At 39.3% G+C, this 13,084-nt stretch overlaps 2 protein-coding genes across 3 annotated transcripts in view; one reads left to right on the forward strand and one right to left on the reverse strand.

Annotated features, from left to right (window-relative positions):
• Positions 1-912: 912 nt before the first annotated feature.
• LOC132142508 (elongation factor 1-alpha 1-like) lies at positions 913-10,847 on the forward strand. The gene is made up of 8 exons (XM_059552426.1): positions 913-1,032; positions 2,109-2,281; positions 5,369-5,548; positions 5,651-5,947; positions 6,299-6,449; positions 6,683-6,939; positions 7,089-7,323; positions 10,111-10,847. The coding sequence occupies exons 2-8, from the start codon at positions 2,138-2,140 to the stop codon at positions 10,233-10,235; spliced, it is 1,389 nt and encodes a 462-aa protein (XP_059408409.1). The 5' UTR covers positions 913-1,032; positions 2,109-2,137; the 3' UTR covers positions 10,236-10,847.
• A 408-nt stretch (positions 10,848-11,255) lies between these two features.
• LOC132142507 (potassium voltage-gated channel subfamily KQT member 5-like) overlaps positions 11,256-13,084 on the reverse strand; it is a 110,591-nt gene continuing 108,762 nt past the window's right edge. Inside the window, exons 14-15 of one of the 2 annotated variants that reach the window (XM_059552425.1) lie at positions 12,767-12,937; positions 11,256-12,616 (exon numbers count right to left, since the gene is read on the reverse strand). In XM_059552425.1, the coding sequence (XP_059408408.1) occupies positions 11,819-12,616; positions 12,767-12,937 (969 nt within the window). In that variant the 3' untranslated portion in view covers positions 11,256-11,818. Of the gene's footprint in view, positions 12,938-13,084 lie in introns of both variants that reach the window. The other variant, XM_059552424.1, reaches the window with a different exon arrangement.

The following is a 13,084-nucleotide window of genomic DNA, read 5'->3' on the forward strand; positions in this document are numbered from 1 at the left end:
TATGGGTAAAAAATTATAGATTTTTCTTTTATGCCAGAAATCATTAGGACATAAAGTAAAGATCATGTTATATGGAAATATTTTTAAATATATCAAAACTTTATTTTTGATTATTAATATTCATTGCTAAGAACTTCATTTGGACAATTTTAATGGCAGTTTTCTCAATATTTAGATTTTGTTGCACCCTCAGATTCCAGATTTTCAAATAGATGTATCGCGGTCAAATATTGTCCGATCCTAACAAACCATACATCAATGGAAAGTTTATTCATATAGATCAATTTTGAAAAAAATTAGCCTTATGACTTGTTTTGTGGTCCAGGGTCACATTTGCAATTTGTTTAAAATAGATAATTCTCATACAATAAATATTGTAATAGTTTATGATCATTATATTTTATGATGTATGTTATCTTTGTCTATAATATTTCAGATTGATTTCAGATGATTTATTTTCATATTTTAAGATTGAAAGTCTGGAGAACTGACAAAATTAAACAATAAATTCTATTCTTAGTTAAGCCAAAAATGAAAATACTGTCCTTATTTACTCACTCTGAAGTTTTTCCAAACCTGACAATCAACTGTTTGGTTACAAACATTTTCATACTCAACAGAAGAAAGAAGCTTATGCTGGTTTGGAACAACTTGAGGGTGAGTAGATAAAATGATGACAGAATTTGCATTACTGTCACTTTAAAAGCCATTTGAAATGTAAGAAAAACATGTATGATGGAGTCCTGGTTAAACGTTTCTACAACAGTTTTAATATGACCTTCATGTAATAAAAGTCGAAGAAACACCGCATAAAAAAGCATCATTTCTAAAAGTCTAAAATGGTACGAGACGGTATGCATGAGCTATGGTTATGCACATTTCTTACACGATAGCTCCCTCTGGTGGACCGGTTAGAAACATTCTTCGACACGACGACATCAGCAGCACCCAGGCACCAGTATCTGATACAACAGAGAAGCGACTCGCGACTCTTGCTCCTGCTGCCCTGGACTACAGGCGCCTCTCTCCAAGGTTGGACACCTGAAAAACACACCCTCTCTGCTTGTTCTGTGCACAGTTTCGCATCTTAAGGACTTGCCGGTAGGGCTAAAGAGGTCGGATGGTTTATTGGGGATTGCGATTGCGTGATGTGCGGTATCTGAGTTTATTCCCAGGATATAATAGGCTACAGAACATGGCGCTGATTAAACTGATAGGGGCTGTTGTGGAAACAACATTTAGATATGTTGTTTTATTATCCAATGCCATCTTTCATGCATTCAGTCATTTCAGGCATGCATCAGGCCACACAGGCTTTTCATGATGTGGCATCTGTTCATAATGTGCATGCATCATGACCATAGACTGATCATGACATAATTACATAGGCCTAACCATGTCATATTTGTTCAGTATGAGGTAATTACGGAATGATTGTCGATTATTATTGAAATGCATCATATATGGGAAAAAATACTTAAATATAATACAATAATAAAATATTTTGTCGTTTTATTTAGGCTGCAGGCTGTGTCAAGTTTTGCCGCATACAAGCACGTTATGCTTTATTGTTACCCAGACAACGCTGAAAAAACAAAACAAACAAAAAACAAAACAACCGGGGATCGTTCAAAGATACTGTGACATTAGCAGATACATCGCACGAATTAAACTAATTTAGACCAATAGTAACCTATTATTTAAAACATTTATTAATAAAAATTGCTGGATTTTGTCATTTATATTCTGTAAATATTTTTAGAGGTCTTTGCTTTACTAAAAACGTATATGGCTTTTTAAAACTCTCCACACTAGATTCCTTTCGAATTCCACATTTATATAACCATCATTATTTTGAACTACATCCATACAGCGATTTATTATCTACTGTAGTGATGAGGTATCATATGAGCATGTCAGTGAAACTGCTAGTCAATTTAATCAAAATTGATTTGACATGTTGTAAACAAACTGAATTACGAAGATCTGAAAATTTTGAACTACACTGAGCTATTATTATATGGTTGTTGCTGTACATTTGAGCTCAATTCGACTATAAATAACTTATTTGTATCATGAATTATTTAGTCTCCTTTTTCATGTGGTAGGCTGACTGTAACCCAATGAGAGCCCAGTGATGGGTAAGGAGAAGCTTCATATCAACATCGTGGTCATTGGCCATGTGGATTCAGGGAAGTCCACTACCACCGGCCACCTCATTTACAAGTGTGGAGGCATCGACAAGAGGACCATTGAAAAGTTTGAGAAGGAAGCTGCAGAGGTATAGCAGTCCAAATATGCAAGACCAAAGAGATTTAGCAACAATTTGTTGCAGTGTTATTATTAATGCATAAAATTATAAAAAAAAATTAGGATTGCTTAAGCACATTTTTTGTAACTATTGGCTATTTTTGCAAAACTCTACACACAAAAAAAAAACCTTTCACCCAATTATTGAAACATTGTAGTTCTCTTGCAAAAGCGAACACAGCTAGATTAACTCTTCACACCTTCGTAAAAATTATGTTTTCGTTTCACACAAGCCATCATATTCTAAGCACACAATGTGCCAACTACACACTGATGGTATGAATACAAAACACATCTGGCTTTTGCTTTCTCTGTGTACAGATGTCAATTTGAGGTCATACTTTTGTCATAGTGTCATGTAAACATACAAGGATCCAAACTTCAAGTATTGGTGTTTATTCACACTCATCAAAACCAAGACAAAGTCAGAACACAAAATAGTAATTTAACAAAAAAAAAAGAAAAAAAAAAGACAATCAGCCTACATCATGTCGTCTTTCTGGGTCCACATCGCATGCGATATCCTCCAGTCCAAGGCACCGGGGAAAATATCTCCTTGAATGCCGTATCCAGGCCTGACATGATGCCTGGTCAATATCTCCACATGCCTCCTCCGTTGCCTGTAAAAGGGCTACCTGTTGATAAGGATGACGGTCGTACACTTTCCAGCGCCAGGCAGAGAAGAACTCCTCGATGGGATTTAAGAATGGAGAGTATGGAGGGAGGTTGAGTGCCATGAAGGATGGGTGGTCTGTAAACCAGTTGCGGACCAAAGCAGCCCTATGGAAACTAACATTGTCCCATATGATGACATATCGGGTATGCTCTGGTCTCTGAACAGTGAGCATGTCATGTAAGGTGTCCAGGAATGCAATAATGTGTGCAGTGTTGTATGGGCCTATGGTTGCATGATGGTGAACAACACCATTTTGGCTTATAGCTGCACACATGGTTATGTTACCACCACGTTGTCCTGGGACATTGATGATGGCACGGTGTCCAGTAATGCTCCTGCCACGTCTCCTGGTTTTACTGAGGTTAAAACCGGCCTCATCTACAAAAAGTAGCTCATGACCCATGGCATCTGCTTCTAGTTCCATCACTCTCTGGACAAGACAAAACTAATGCAACACATCAGGCCCATGCACAGCACTACAGTATGCACTTCCAAATTCAGAACCAATGAAACTATAGCTTACCTGCACATAGTCATATCGCAGTTGCTTTACACGTTCTATGTTTCTCTCGAAAGGAACTCTGTAAATTTGCTTCATTCTTATTCTGTGGCGCGCAAGTACACGACTTAGTGCAGAAATGCTTACACTGTATATTTTGAAAGATGATGTCATTATCAATTATGCGCTGCTGTATTTCGCGCAGTCTTATTGCATTATTGGCAATCACCATGTTCACTATATCGGTCTCTTGCTCCGGAGTGAACATTCTTCCTCTGCCCCCAACATCTGGACGTCTAGCAATTCTGTAAAGTAACAATTTCAGTATTTTTGCATGTATGGTAGGCTACTGTTGTGTTTCTCATTAGAGTATGGCAGTGCTACAAAGTACAAAGATTCTCATTTCGAAATGTCCTAATGATGCTTGCCACAGTGTAGTGGCTCAAATTAGGCTGAACCCGTTGGCCAGCTTCCCTCAGGGTCTTCCCATGGTTGATGACATGGTCCACTATTGTAGCTCTGATGTCATCAGTTATTCTATTTCTTACTCTTCTTAACCTTCCTCTTTCCCCTCCTCGTCCTCTTCTTGCTCCTCCTTGTCCTCTTCCTCTAACTTCCTCTAACCCTCTCGCTTCTTCACCTCCACGTCCTCTCCCTCGGGCTCCTCTATTTCTCACTCTTCTCAATCTTACTGCTCCTTCCATTGTACTCCACACAGACAGCTTACCTGTGGCTTATTTATAGTGCTTAGGCTGATTGCAAAGTGAACTAATTATCTAAAACAGTTTTCACATGTGAAAGTGTGCCAGACAGTTGGCAAAATAGTGTTAATGATAGCCATACATGTGTATAATTTTGCTAGGAGTGTGTTGGAAATTTGGTATTTGAGTGTAAGCAGTGAGTTGTGTTTAAAGTTCTGCAAAAAGAGTGTTGTGCAGTGAATTGTGCCTACAGTTTTGCATAGTGTGTGTTACAAAATTGCAAACTGAGTGCAAAGCAGTGTTTGTGCTTTTAGTTTTGCAAACTCAGTGAGTGGTTTTGCTATACATATTAATAGTTTTAGAAATTGTGCTACAAGAATTACGATTAGCGCTTAAGCATTCAGAAAAAACTGTAAAAGAGGCCCACTGTGTGAAAGTTAACCTACATAAGCGATATCAAACAAGCACGAGTGCTGAGCTACTCAAAATCAGCACAAATCACAGATTGTGAGTGCCATTTTACTTTATAAATGATTCTATAAAGCAAGTTAATAACATAAAGTAACTGTTCACCCAAACAATTTCGGAGAATGTACTCACCCTCAGGCCATTCTCATTCTGATGGTACCCATTCATTCAGCATGTGATGTAATGCTAAATTTCTAAAGAAACAAGCGCATCTATATATTAGATGGCCTGAAGTTGAGCAAATGTTTAGTTTTGGATAAATTATTCCTTTAAAAGAATAATTCACCCAAATATTTATATTCTGTCATCATTTAATCACCCCCTGGTTAACTTTATTTCTTCTGTGGAACAAAAAATTATATATTTTGAGGAACGTTTCAATTGACTTTAATTAAATGGAAAAAAAACATTGACATAAATAGCTTCTTTCTTAGCTAATTTTGTCCGGTTAATGTTATATTTTTCTATATATAATATATTTTATATATGTTGTGTAAGTATTTTTTCTTCACCTACTAAAGTGGTATCAAACTTTTAATATATCTATAGCTGTGCTGTAACACTAAATATCAATATTGTTGGAACGCTGCTTAGCCAATCAAATTGGAGGACTGAAAATAATTGTTGCATAATCTTATGTAATGGGCCACTCATTTAAGAAATTAAGTTGAAGATATTTCTCTAAACAGAAAACATTTTCTCAACTTTTCATAGATGGGAAAAGGCTCTTTTAAGTACGCGTGGGTGCTTGACAAGTTAAAAGCTGAGAGAGAGCGAGGCATCACCATCGATATCTCTCTGTGGAAGTTTGAGACCAGCAAATATTATGTCACCATCATTGATGCTCCAGGACACCGAGACTTTATCAAGAACATGATCACTGGCACCTCACAGGTTTGTATGTATTGTAATAACATAACAAAGCCAATCAGAAAGTTGCTCTTTATTCATTAAAGTATTTTCATAATCTTAAACATTTAATTTCTTTCGATACAGGCAGACTGTGCTGTGTTGATTGTGGCAGCTGGCGTTGGAGAATTTGAGGCTGGTATCTCAAAGAATGGCCAAACACGAGAGCATGCTTTGCTGGCATACACACTGGGTGTCAAACAGCTGATTGTGGGTGTCAACAAGATGGACTCTACCGAACCTAATTACAGCCAGAAGCGCTATGAGGAGATTGTGAAAGAAGTCAGCACTTATATCAAGAAAATCGGCTACAACCCCGATACAGTGGCATTTGTTCCAATCTCCGGATGGAATGGAGATAACATGCTGGAGGCCAGCCCAAACGTTAGTGTCATTAACTACAAGTTTATATATTTCAGATTATTAATAGACTCAATAATTCTAGATATTTAAAGATCATAATTTAGCTTTTTACAAGCCAAACTCTTATTTATTAGATTTATGTTATTTGTAGAGATTAAATATGTCTATTATTATTTGCTTTGCATTCAGGACTATATATATATGTTGAAATTAGTTTTGCTGTTTCATATTTTAATGGAAAACTTTGATACTTTATTTTATTTTTTATTACAAATTCCTTTACATTCATTTCTTTCCAATTTTTTTTTCTAAACATCCCAAACCTTCCAGACTGTTACATATATTGGCTATAATAATATGCTTTCTTTGTAGATGACCTGGTTCAAAGGCTGGAAGATCACTCGTAAGGATGGGAGTGTCTCTGGGACGACTCTCTTGGAAGCTCTGGATGCCATTCAGCCTCCAACCCGCCCCACTGACAAACCCCTCCGCCTCCCACTGCAGGACGTCTACAAGATTGGAGGTATGAGGACACCCAAACTGAGAGGGGTCTCAATAAGAAACCCATTTGAAATGAATTTCAAAATTATGTGTACAGTATAACTAATAATTTTCTTGTAAAGGTGTGTGACCTACAAATGACTTACAGGTGTCCATGGTATTTTAAGAGATAAAATAACTGAGATTACAAAGACAATCCTGATATTTAGTAAATGATATATTTTTTACCTCTGTGCTCTTTCTGTTACTATTTAGGAATTGGTACTGTGCCTGTGGGACGGGTTGAAACAGGCATTCTGAAACCTGGCCTAGTTGTGACATTTGCCCCCGTGAATGTGACCACGGAGGTGAAATCTGTGGAGATGCATCATGAGGCTCTATCTGAAGCTTTTCCAGGTGATAATGTGGGATTTAATGTGAAGAATGTCTCAGTCAAAGATATCCGGCGTGGGAATGTTGCAGGTGACAGCAAGAACGATCCCCCACAGGAGGCAGCAAGTTTCACCGCACAGGTAAAAGTCTAAATTTGGTGTTTTAGAATGTTGTAAAGCCTTCTGACACAACCCATGATCTACTATTTATATTATCTGAATAATGGTAACATCTAAATTAACCGGTTTTATACAATTCAAAATTATATTTTGACCTCTGCTCTGGTCAGGTGATCATTCTGAACCATCCTGGTCAGATCAGTGCTGGTTATGCCCCCGTGTTGGACTGCCACACTGCTCACATTGCCTGTAAGTTTGCCGAGTTAAAGGAGAAGATTGACCGTCGCTCTGGGAAGAAGCTGGAAGACAATCCCAAGTCCCTGAAGTCTGGGGATGCTGCTATTGTAGATATGATACCAGGCAAACCCATGTGTGTGGAGAGTTTCTCTGAGTATCCTCCTCTTGGTAAGGGTCATATCTTAATTTGGATTTAAAGTTATGGATTCCTTTAGTATCTTTTAAATAAAAAGCTTGACTTTATTACCAAATTCAGTTCTACTGTAAACATGCCTTCATTTTCAGTGCAATGAACTTTCTGTGGTGGGCATAAAATAATAAATAATATTTGCTTAAAGGGATAGTTCACCCAAAAATGACAATTCTGTCATTAAAGTTGAAAGTCGTGACATTTGCCAAGTACGGTAACCCATACTTGGAATTGAACACACACCCGGAGCAGTGGGCATCTATAGATCCAGCGCCCGGGGAGCAACTGGTGGTTCAGTTCCTTGCTAAAGGGCACTTCAGCCATGGGTATTGAGGGTGGAAGAAAGCGCTGTTCATTCACTGCCCCCCACCTACAACTCCTGCCAGCACCAAGACTTGAACCAGCAACCTTCTGGTAACTAGTCTGGTTCTCTTACCATTAGGCCACAGCTGCCCCTCCCTCATGTTGTTTCAAACCTTTAAGACCTTTGTTCATCTTCAGAACACAAGTTAAGAAATTTTTGATGAAATCCGAAAGCTTTCTGACCCTGCATTGACAGCAACGCAACTGAAATGTTTAATGGCCTAGACACATAGTAAGGACATCAGTAAAATAGTCCATGTGACATCAGTGGTTCACAATGTTATGACGCTACAAGAATACTTTTCATATGCAAAGAAAACAATAGATACTTTATTCAATGTCTTCTTCTCTTATGGGTCATTCCCCGGTTGGTTTATATACAAGACCACCGAAGTGTTGTTTGAGTGGACAATCACTTGATGACCTCTGAGGTCTGGGAGGAAGTGCTTCAGAGACCGAAACACTGCCAGCATCTCCAGACAATTTATGTGCCTAGAGAGGTGATGGCCTTCCCGTAGTTCCTGTGCTGAGAGACCACTCATGATTGCTCCCCAACCCATGAGGGATGTGTTTCTCGTAAATGTTACACAACAACACAGGGCACCCAAATCAGGTCCCTGAAACAGGAACCAAAGCTTTTTCTACATTACTAAGGGTTGCAAAATGGGTTGCCCCTCGGGTTGGGGTTAATGTTTATTGAATAGCTTCGAATTTGGGTCGGGCTCAGGTTTGTAGCTAAACTAAAACTATATGCAGTTGTCTATGCTGCTTTCATAGATGCACGGACACTGTTGCACACAGATATCAGAGAATGACCTTAATTTGCACGGTGGAAGAATTATCGTCTTGTCGTATACAACCATTCAAAAGCTCGGCAGAATTTATATCACCGCTGCAACTTATGTTCATAAACTTTTATAACTGGTAAGTGTTTTTTTTTTTCTTTTGCCTTGTGAAATGGATTGCCTTAATGAACCTGTGTCTTTACATGTATTTGTTTACTGACCATTGCCTGCAATAGTGAAATACAGGATTTAAAAAAAAATTGGCTGTTTGTTGTGAAAAATAAAAAAGGGTTCAGGCTTCAATTTAAAGCCCATGCAGACCTCTAATCTGAACATCTGGACAGAACAGTTGAGTTGGCGCAGATCTATGATAGGACGCAACCCCCATCTTTCTTTGGAACCAAGAAGTATTGGCTGTAAAAACCAGACTCCCTCTTGAAGGGAGGCATGCAGTCTATAGCCTCCTTTCTCAAGAAGGTAGCAACTTTCATGTTCCATCACCAGAGCCTGCTTGGGGCATACCACAGTAAGTGTGACCCAATTGAATGGAGGCAGATGAGAACTGAGCTGGATTCTGTAGCCTCTTTCCACTGTCTGCAGGACCCAATGAGACATGTATGGCAGGCATCTCCAAGCTGCCAAAATGTCTACTAAGGGAACCAGCCTCTCGAGACCTGACTCTGGTGTTGCCAAAACAACCGACTCGGTACCCTGAAGTGAATGACAAATGGCAAACACAGTCTGGCTGTTCTGGTATAATCACTGGAGGATGCAAACCTCCCAGGACCGCTTCGTTTCTGGGCGGAGATTGGGAGGTGTGCTCGCTGGAGACCGCTGTGCCCTGAAGCAAAGGAGGTGGCAGGGCTGACAGACCAGCCCACTGAGGGCACTGTATAATGAAAGCGCCACATCTGCGATCTCCATGACCTAAGTATTAGCAGTCGAGGGACCTGAGCTGTGAGGACCATGAGCCTGAGCACTCTCCTCAAAGAATGCCAGGCAGAAGCGGAACGGAGACTGCACAATCCACACAGTCAGCTACCTTGAGAGCTGCACATGCATGCTCTGTTCCCAGACAGGCAATGCAGGAGCGTGTGTATCCCCACCCATGATGTAGCAGTAGCAGGGAGCAACACACAACCTGAAATGTGTCATTCTCTTTGCTGTCTTGCATATTGACTGATTCATTTGTGCACTGACATACACAACACCGAGTGTTTGCTGAAGAGCAGAAGCTAACGTTGTTTACACAGGGTTCGTTTTTAAGCTTCCTGGTCACTACGTCATCGTACCCGTGATGTCTCACCACTCTATTAGACTGATTTCACATGTGCTTCAGGATGCGGCCATGCAGAGGCATTCCCCAAGAGTTTCCAGTGCAAAATATACACTGTACACATACATAAATACATTATTAAAGTGTATATAAATACATGAATATGGTAGATTATTATTGTTATAGTACAAAGGACTTAAAATGGAACAATCAATTTTATGCCAGGGTGTTTCTTGGTATCTCTCTGTCCACCATATCTGTTTTTGGCCTTAAAAAGATGAAAGACCCTTGATTTATAATAATAACTAAGCTCTGTTTTTCTGATGATCTTCATTTCCCAGGTCGCTTTGCAGTGCGTGACATGCGCCAAACCGTAGCAGTGGGCGTCATCAAGGGGGTGGAGAAGAAGACCTCAACCTCTGGGAAAGTCACTAAATCTGCCCAAAAGGCCCAGAAGAGCAAATGAATGTTGTGCTGGGCTGCGAACACTTGGGTCAGCCACACCATCCCTCCTCTTCTCAACTCCATAAATAAAGCTTGGTTAATTATCACAATGCATCGCAAATGCAGAAGAAGGAAAAGTAAAACTGGTGCCTGCTTGACAATGATTACGATTGTGATACGTATATTTGTTTAATTTTATGTTCTGTTCGAATTTGAAGTCTTTGTTGTGGGATTTGTTCTATTGTTAAATTGTTATGAGCACTTTAAGCAGTTCTGCCTCTAGCTATCATGTAGCTTGTGTCGAATATCTAAGCCCTCTTGTTAACATTGCTAATGTAACCTTGCCTGCAATAGTTGCGAACTGTTCTAGTTCAATAGGTATGAGATTTTATGTTAGTCTGTTATGTTAGTTTGATGTGTTGTGACATAACTTTATAATTGAAGTTCAGTGTCCTTTTCTGTGTGCATGAAGCTACAGTAGCTAGCGCACTTTACTGTCTACCCTGACAGCGCTCTGAACAAGCATGAGCCATCTTGTTTGCACTTGCACTCACGTACTTTAACGGGAATATGATTCTCCATTATCTAATGTATGTCGGTTCATAACCAAAAATAAAATACATCTGAACTCTGATGTCTGCTTCTAAATGACTAGACAAAGAAATAACAAGAAGACAACATCTTTGATGAGTGTAGGTAGTAGGCTCTTGTATTTAAATCAGATATTTGACAGCTCTGACACCAATATTCAGTGCTGGTACACATGCCAACCATATTAAATTGACTAAAAACAATTAACTACAAAACATTACATAATAAAAAAAAAAATTATTATTATTTGCAATTATAATTAAGTATGATTAACAATAATAAAATACATTTTAATAAAATATATGTCATAAATATTATTTATAATGTATATTGTATAATAATGTACTGTATATTTAAAAAAAAAAAGATTTTAAGTTGGCTGTGTAAAATGTGGTTGCTTTGTAATCGGAGCTTAAAAAAGACAAAAAAAAATAATCATCAACTGATGTAGTACAGAAACCATGAAGTGCGCCTCTTAACATTTAATCTGCTTTATCAAAACACAATTTTCCTCCAAAGTGTCTGGCACTTTTTTACATAAAAGTAAATGACCCTTTCAATACAATATGATGAATTCAGAAAGTCTTCTACTGTCTTATGGTCTGACACTTTTTTTTATATTTTTGTCATGTTATGAATATCAGGTTGATGAGTCTTTTTGTAATGAGACTTTAGGCATGCAGTGTTCATGCAGACCAATGAATAGTTCATGCCATCTCTTTGATCATTTCAACAATTTGATTATTAATCTACCACATTCTATTTGACTTTTTTTCAATCTTACATTACATTTGTAAAAGAACAATGCATGCAATGATATGTCATGTACGGTGGCCTTTATGAAATCGTAATCATTTTTTTCAAATAAACCAATCTAATAGAACACATAAAAAATTATCTAAATTTGCTTTGCCCTCATAAAAATACAAAATCCAATTTAAAATAAGCTTTCATATCAAAGTTTAATTCCATCAGAGGTGGTTTCTAAGAGTTTCTAACACATTAGATATTGCGTTATTTTAGTCGAACATGTGGCTTGTTCATAGTCTCATTGCTGCCCGTATTGGGGCTATGTCCACTTGCTAGGTTGTGACTAGCACCAGCTGTATTACTTGTCCTAAGCAGCTCAGAGGAATAGGATGCATCAATGGGGGGCTGGGAGAGAAAGTTGAACCCTTGAGAATGTCTCTTATTTGAGATCTCAAGGTCTCTATCGCTGATGAAGAGATCAGCTTCTCCCCAGGCCCCTAATCCCATCTCAATGCCCCCAGCTGAGGAGTCCTGGCTGCTGCTTACACTGGTGGAGAAACTAGTCTGACTAGAATGTATGTTCACACCAAGACCTTCCAGAGCAGGATGCATGAGGTCCTGTACAGAGAGGGACTTTCCCAGTCCTCCATCCCCACTGCACTGGCCTTGAATTGAGGCAAGAGGAGAGAGTGGAGCAAGAGGGTCCATCTCTGCATCCATGCTTATATGTCTCCTCCAAGAACTGTCCTCTTTAGCACTGGGTCTGTTTTTTTGTTGAAGCTTGCAGCTAATACTAGAGTTAAGCCCAAAGTCTATCCCAGCTTCTGTGAAGCAGGATTTGGAGTAGTCGTTGGGGTCTGACCTAGAGGGTCCCATGCTGCGAACGTGGCCTGTTTGTGGAGGAACAGTAGAAAGTTTTGACAAGGCCGGCGATGGAAGATGAGGAGGTGGTTGACGGACACAGGGAAAGTGGCCTGCAGAAGAGTGAAAACTGCTGGCGCTGAGGATTTGAGAAGGACTCCCTTGTGCTGATGGACACTCCAAGGATGGGGTTGAAGGAACCTGGAAGGTTAATGGGTTAAAAGGTGAGGCAGAGACCGGATTGAGCCCAGGAGATGATGCTGTGGAGTTGTTCTGGTTGAGGTTGAGTTCTTTGGGGGCTAATATTAGTTGGAGGGCTCTGGGGTGATTACCACAGATGGGTTGGCTGACCTGGGAGGAGCAAGAGAGATCCTTACTGAAGATGGTACTCTGATAGTCGGAGGTCTCCTCCAACCCAAAAGGAGGAAGAGAGGAGAGAGTGAGGGCAGAAGAAGAACCCTTTTGCAGAACCTGCCGGTAGATGTCCAGCAAAGAGTCCAGCTTAGCTTCAATAGACTGTACCTATAGAGACGGTAAACGGAACACAGATTGTTTGTCAGAAAACATGTTTAATACAGTGGTTCTTCAATAAACAGTTTGAAAACAGATAAAGGGGAAATAAAGATTTTTTGTTTTTAGCATTTTAAGGCCCACTGGTTAAGAACCACT

Source organism: Carassius carassius, chromosome 6, assembly GCF_963082965.1.
Source record: "Carassius carassius chromosome 6, fCarCar2.1, whole genome shotgun sequence".
In the NCBI taxonomy this organism is placed as follows: Eukaryota; Metazoa; Chordata; class Actinopteri; order Cypriniformes; family Cyprinidae; genus Carassius; species Carassius carassius.

What these genes read in the sequence shown, in the direction of transcription:
- LOC132142508 (XM_059552426.1), top strand. Translation starts at nt 2,138, where the DNA reads ATGGGTAAGGAGAAGCTTCATATCAACATCGTGGTCATTGGCCATGTG. An exon ending in TGCTGGAGGCCAGCCCAAAC is followed by an intron (nt 5,948 to 6,298) that starts GTTAGTGTCATT and finishes CTTTCTTTGTAG; the next exon opens with ATGACCTGGTTCAAAGGCTG. An exon ending in CAGCAAGTTTCACCGCACAG is followed by an intron (nt 6,940 to 7,088) that starts GTAAAAGTCTAA and finishes TGCTCTGGTCAG; the next exon opens with GTGATCATTCTGAACCATCC.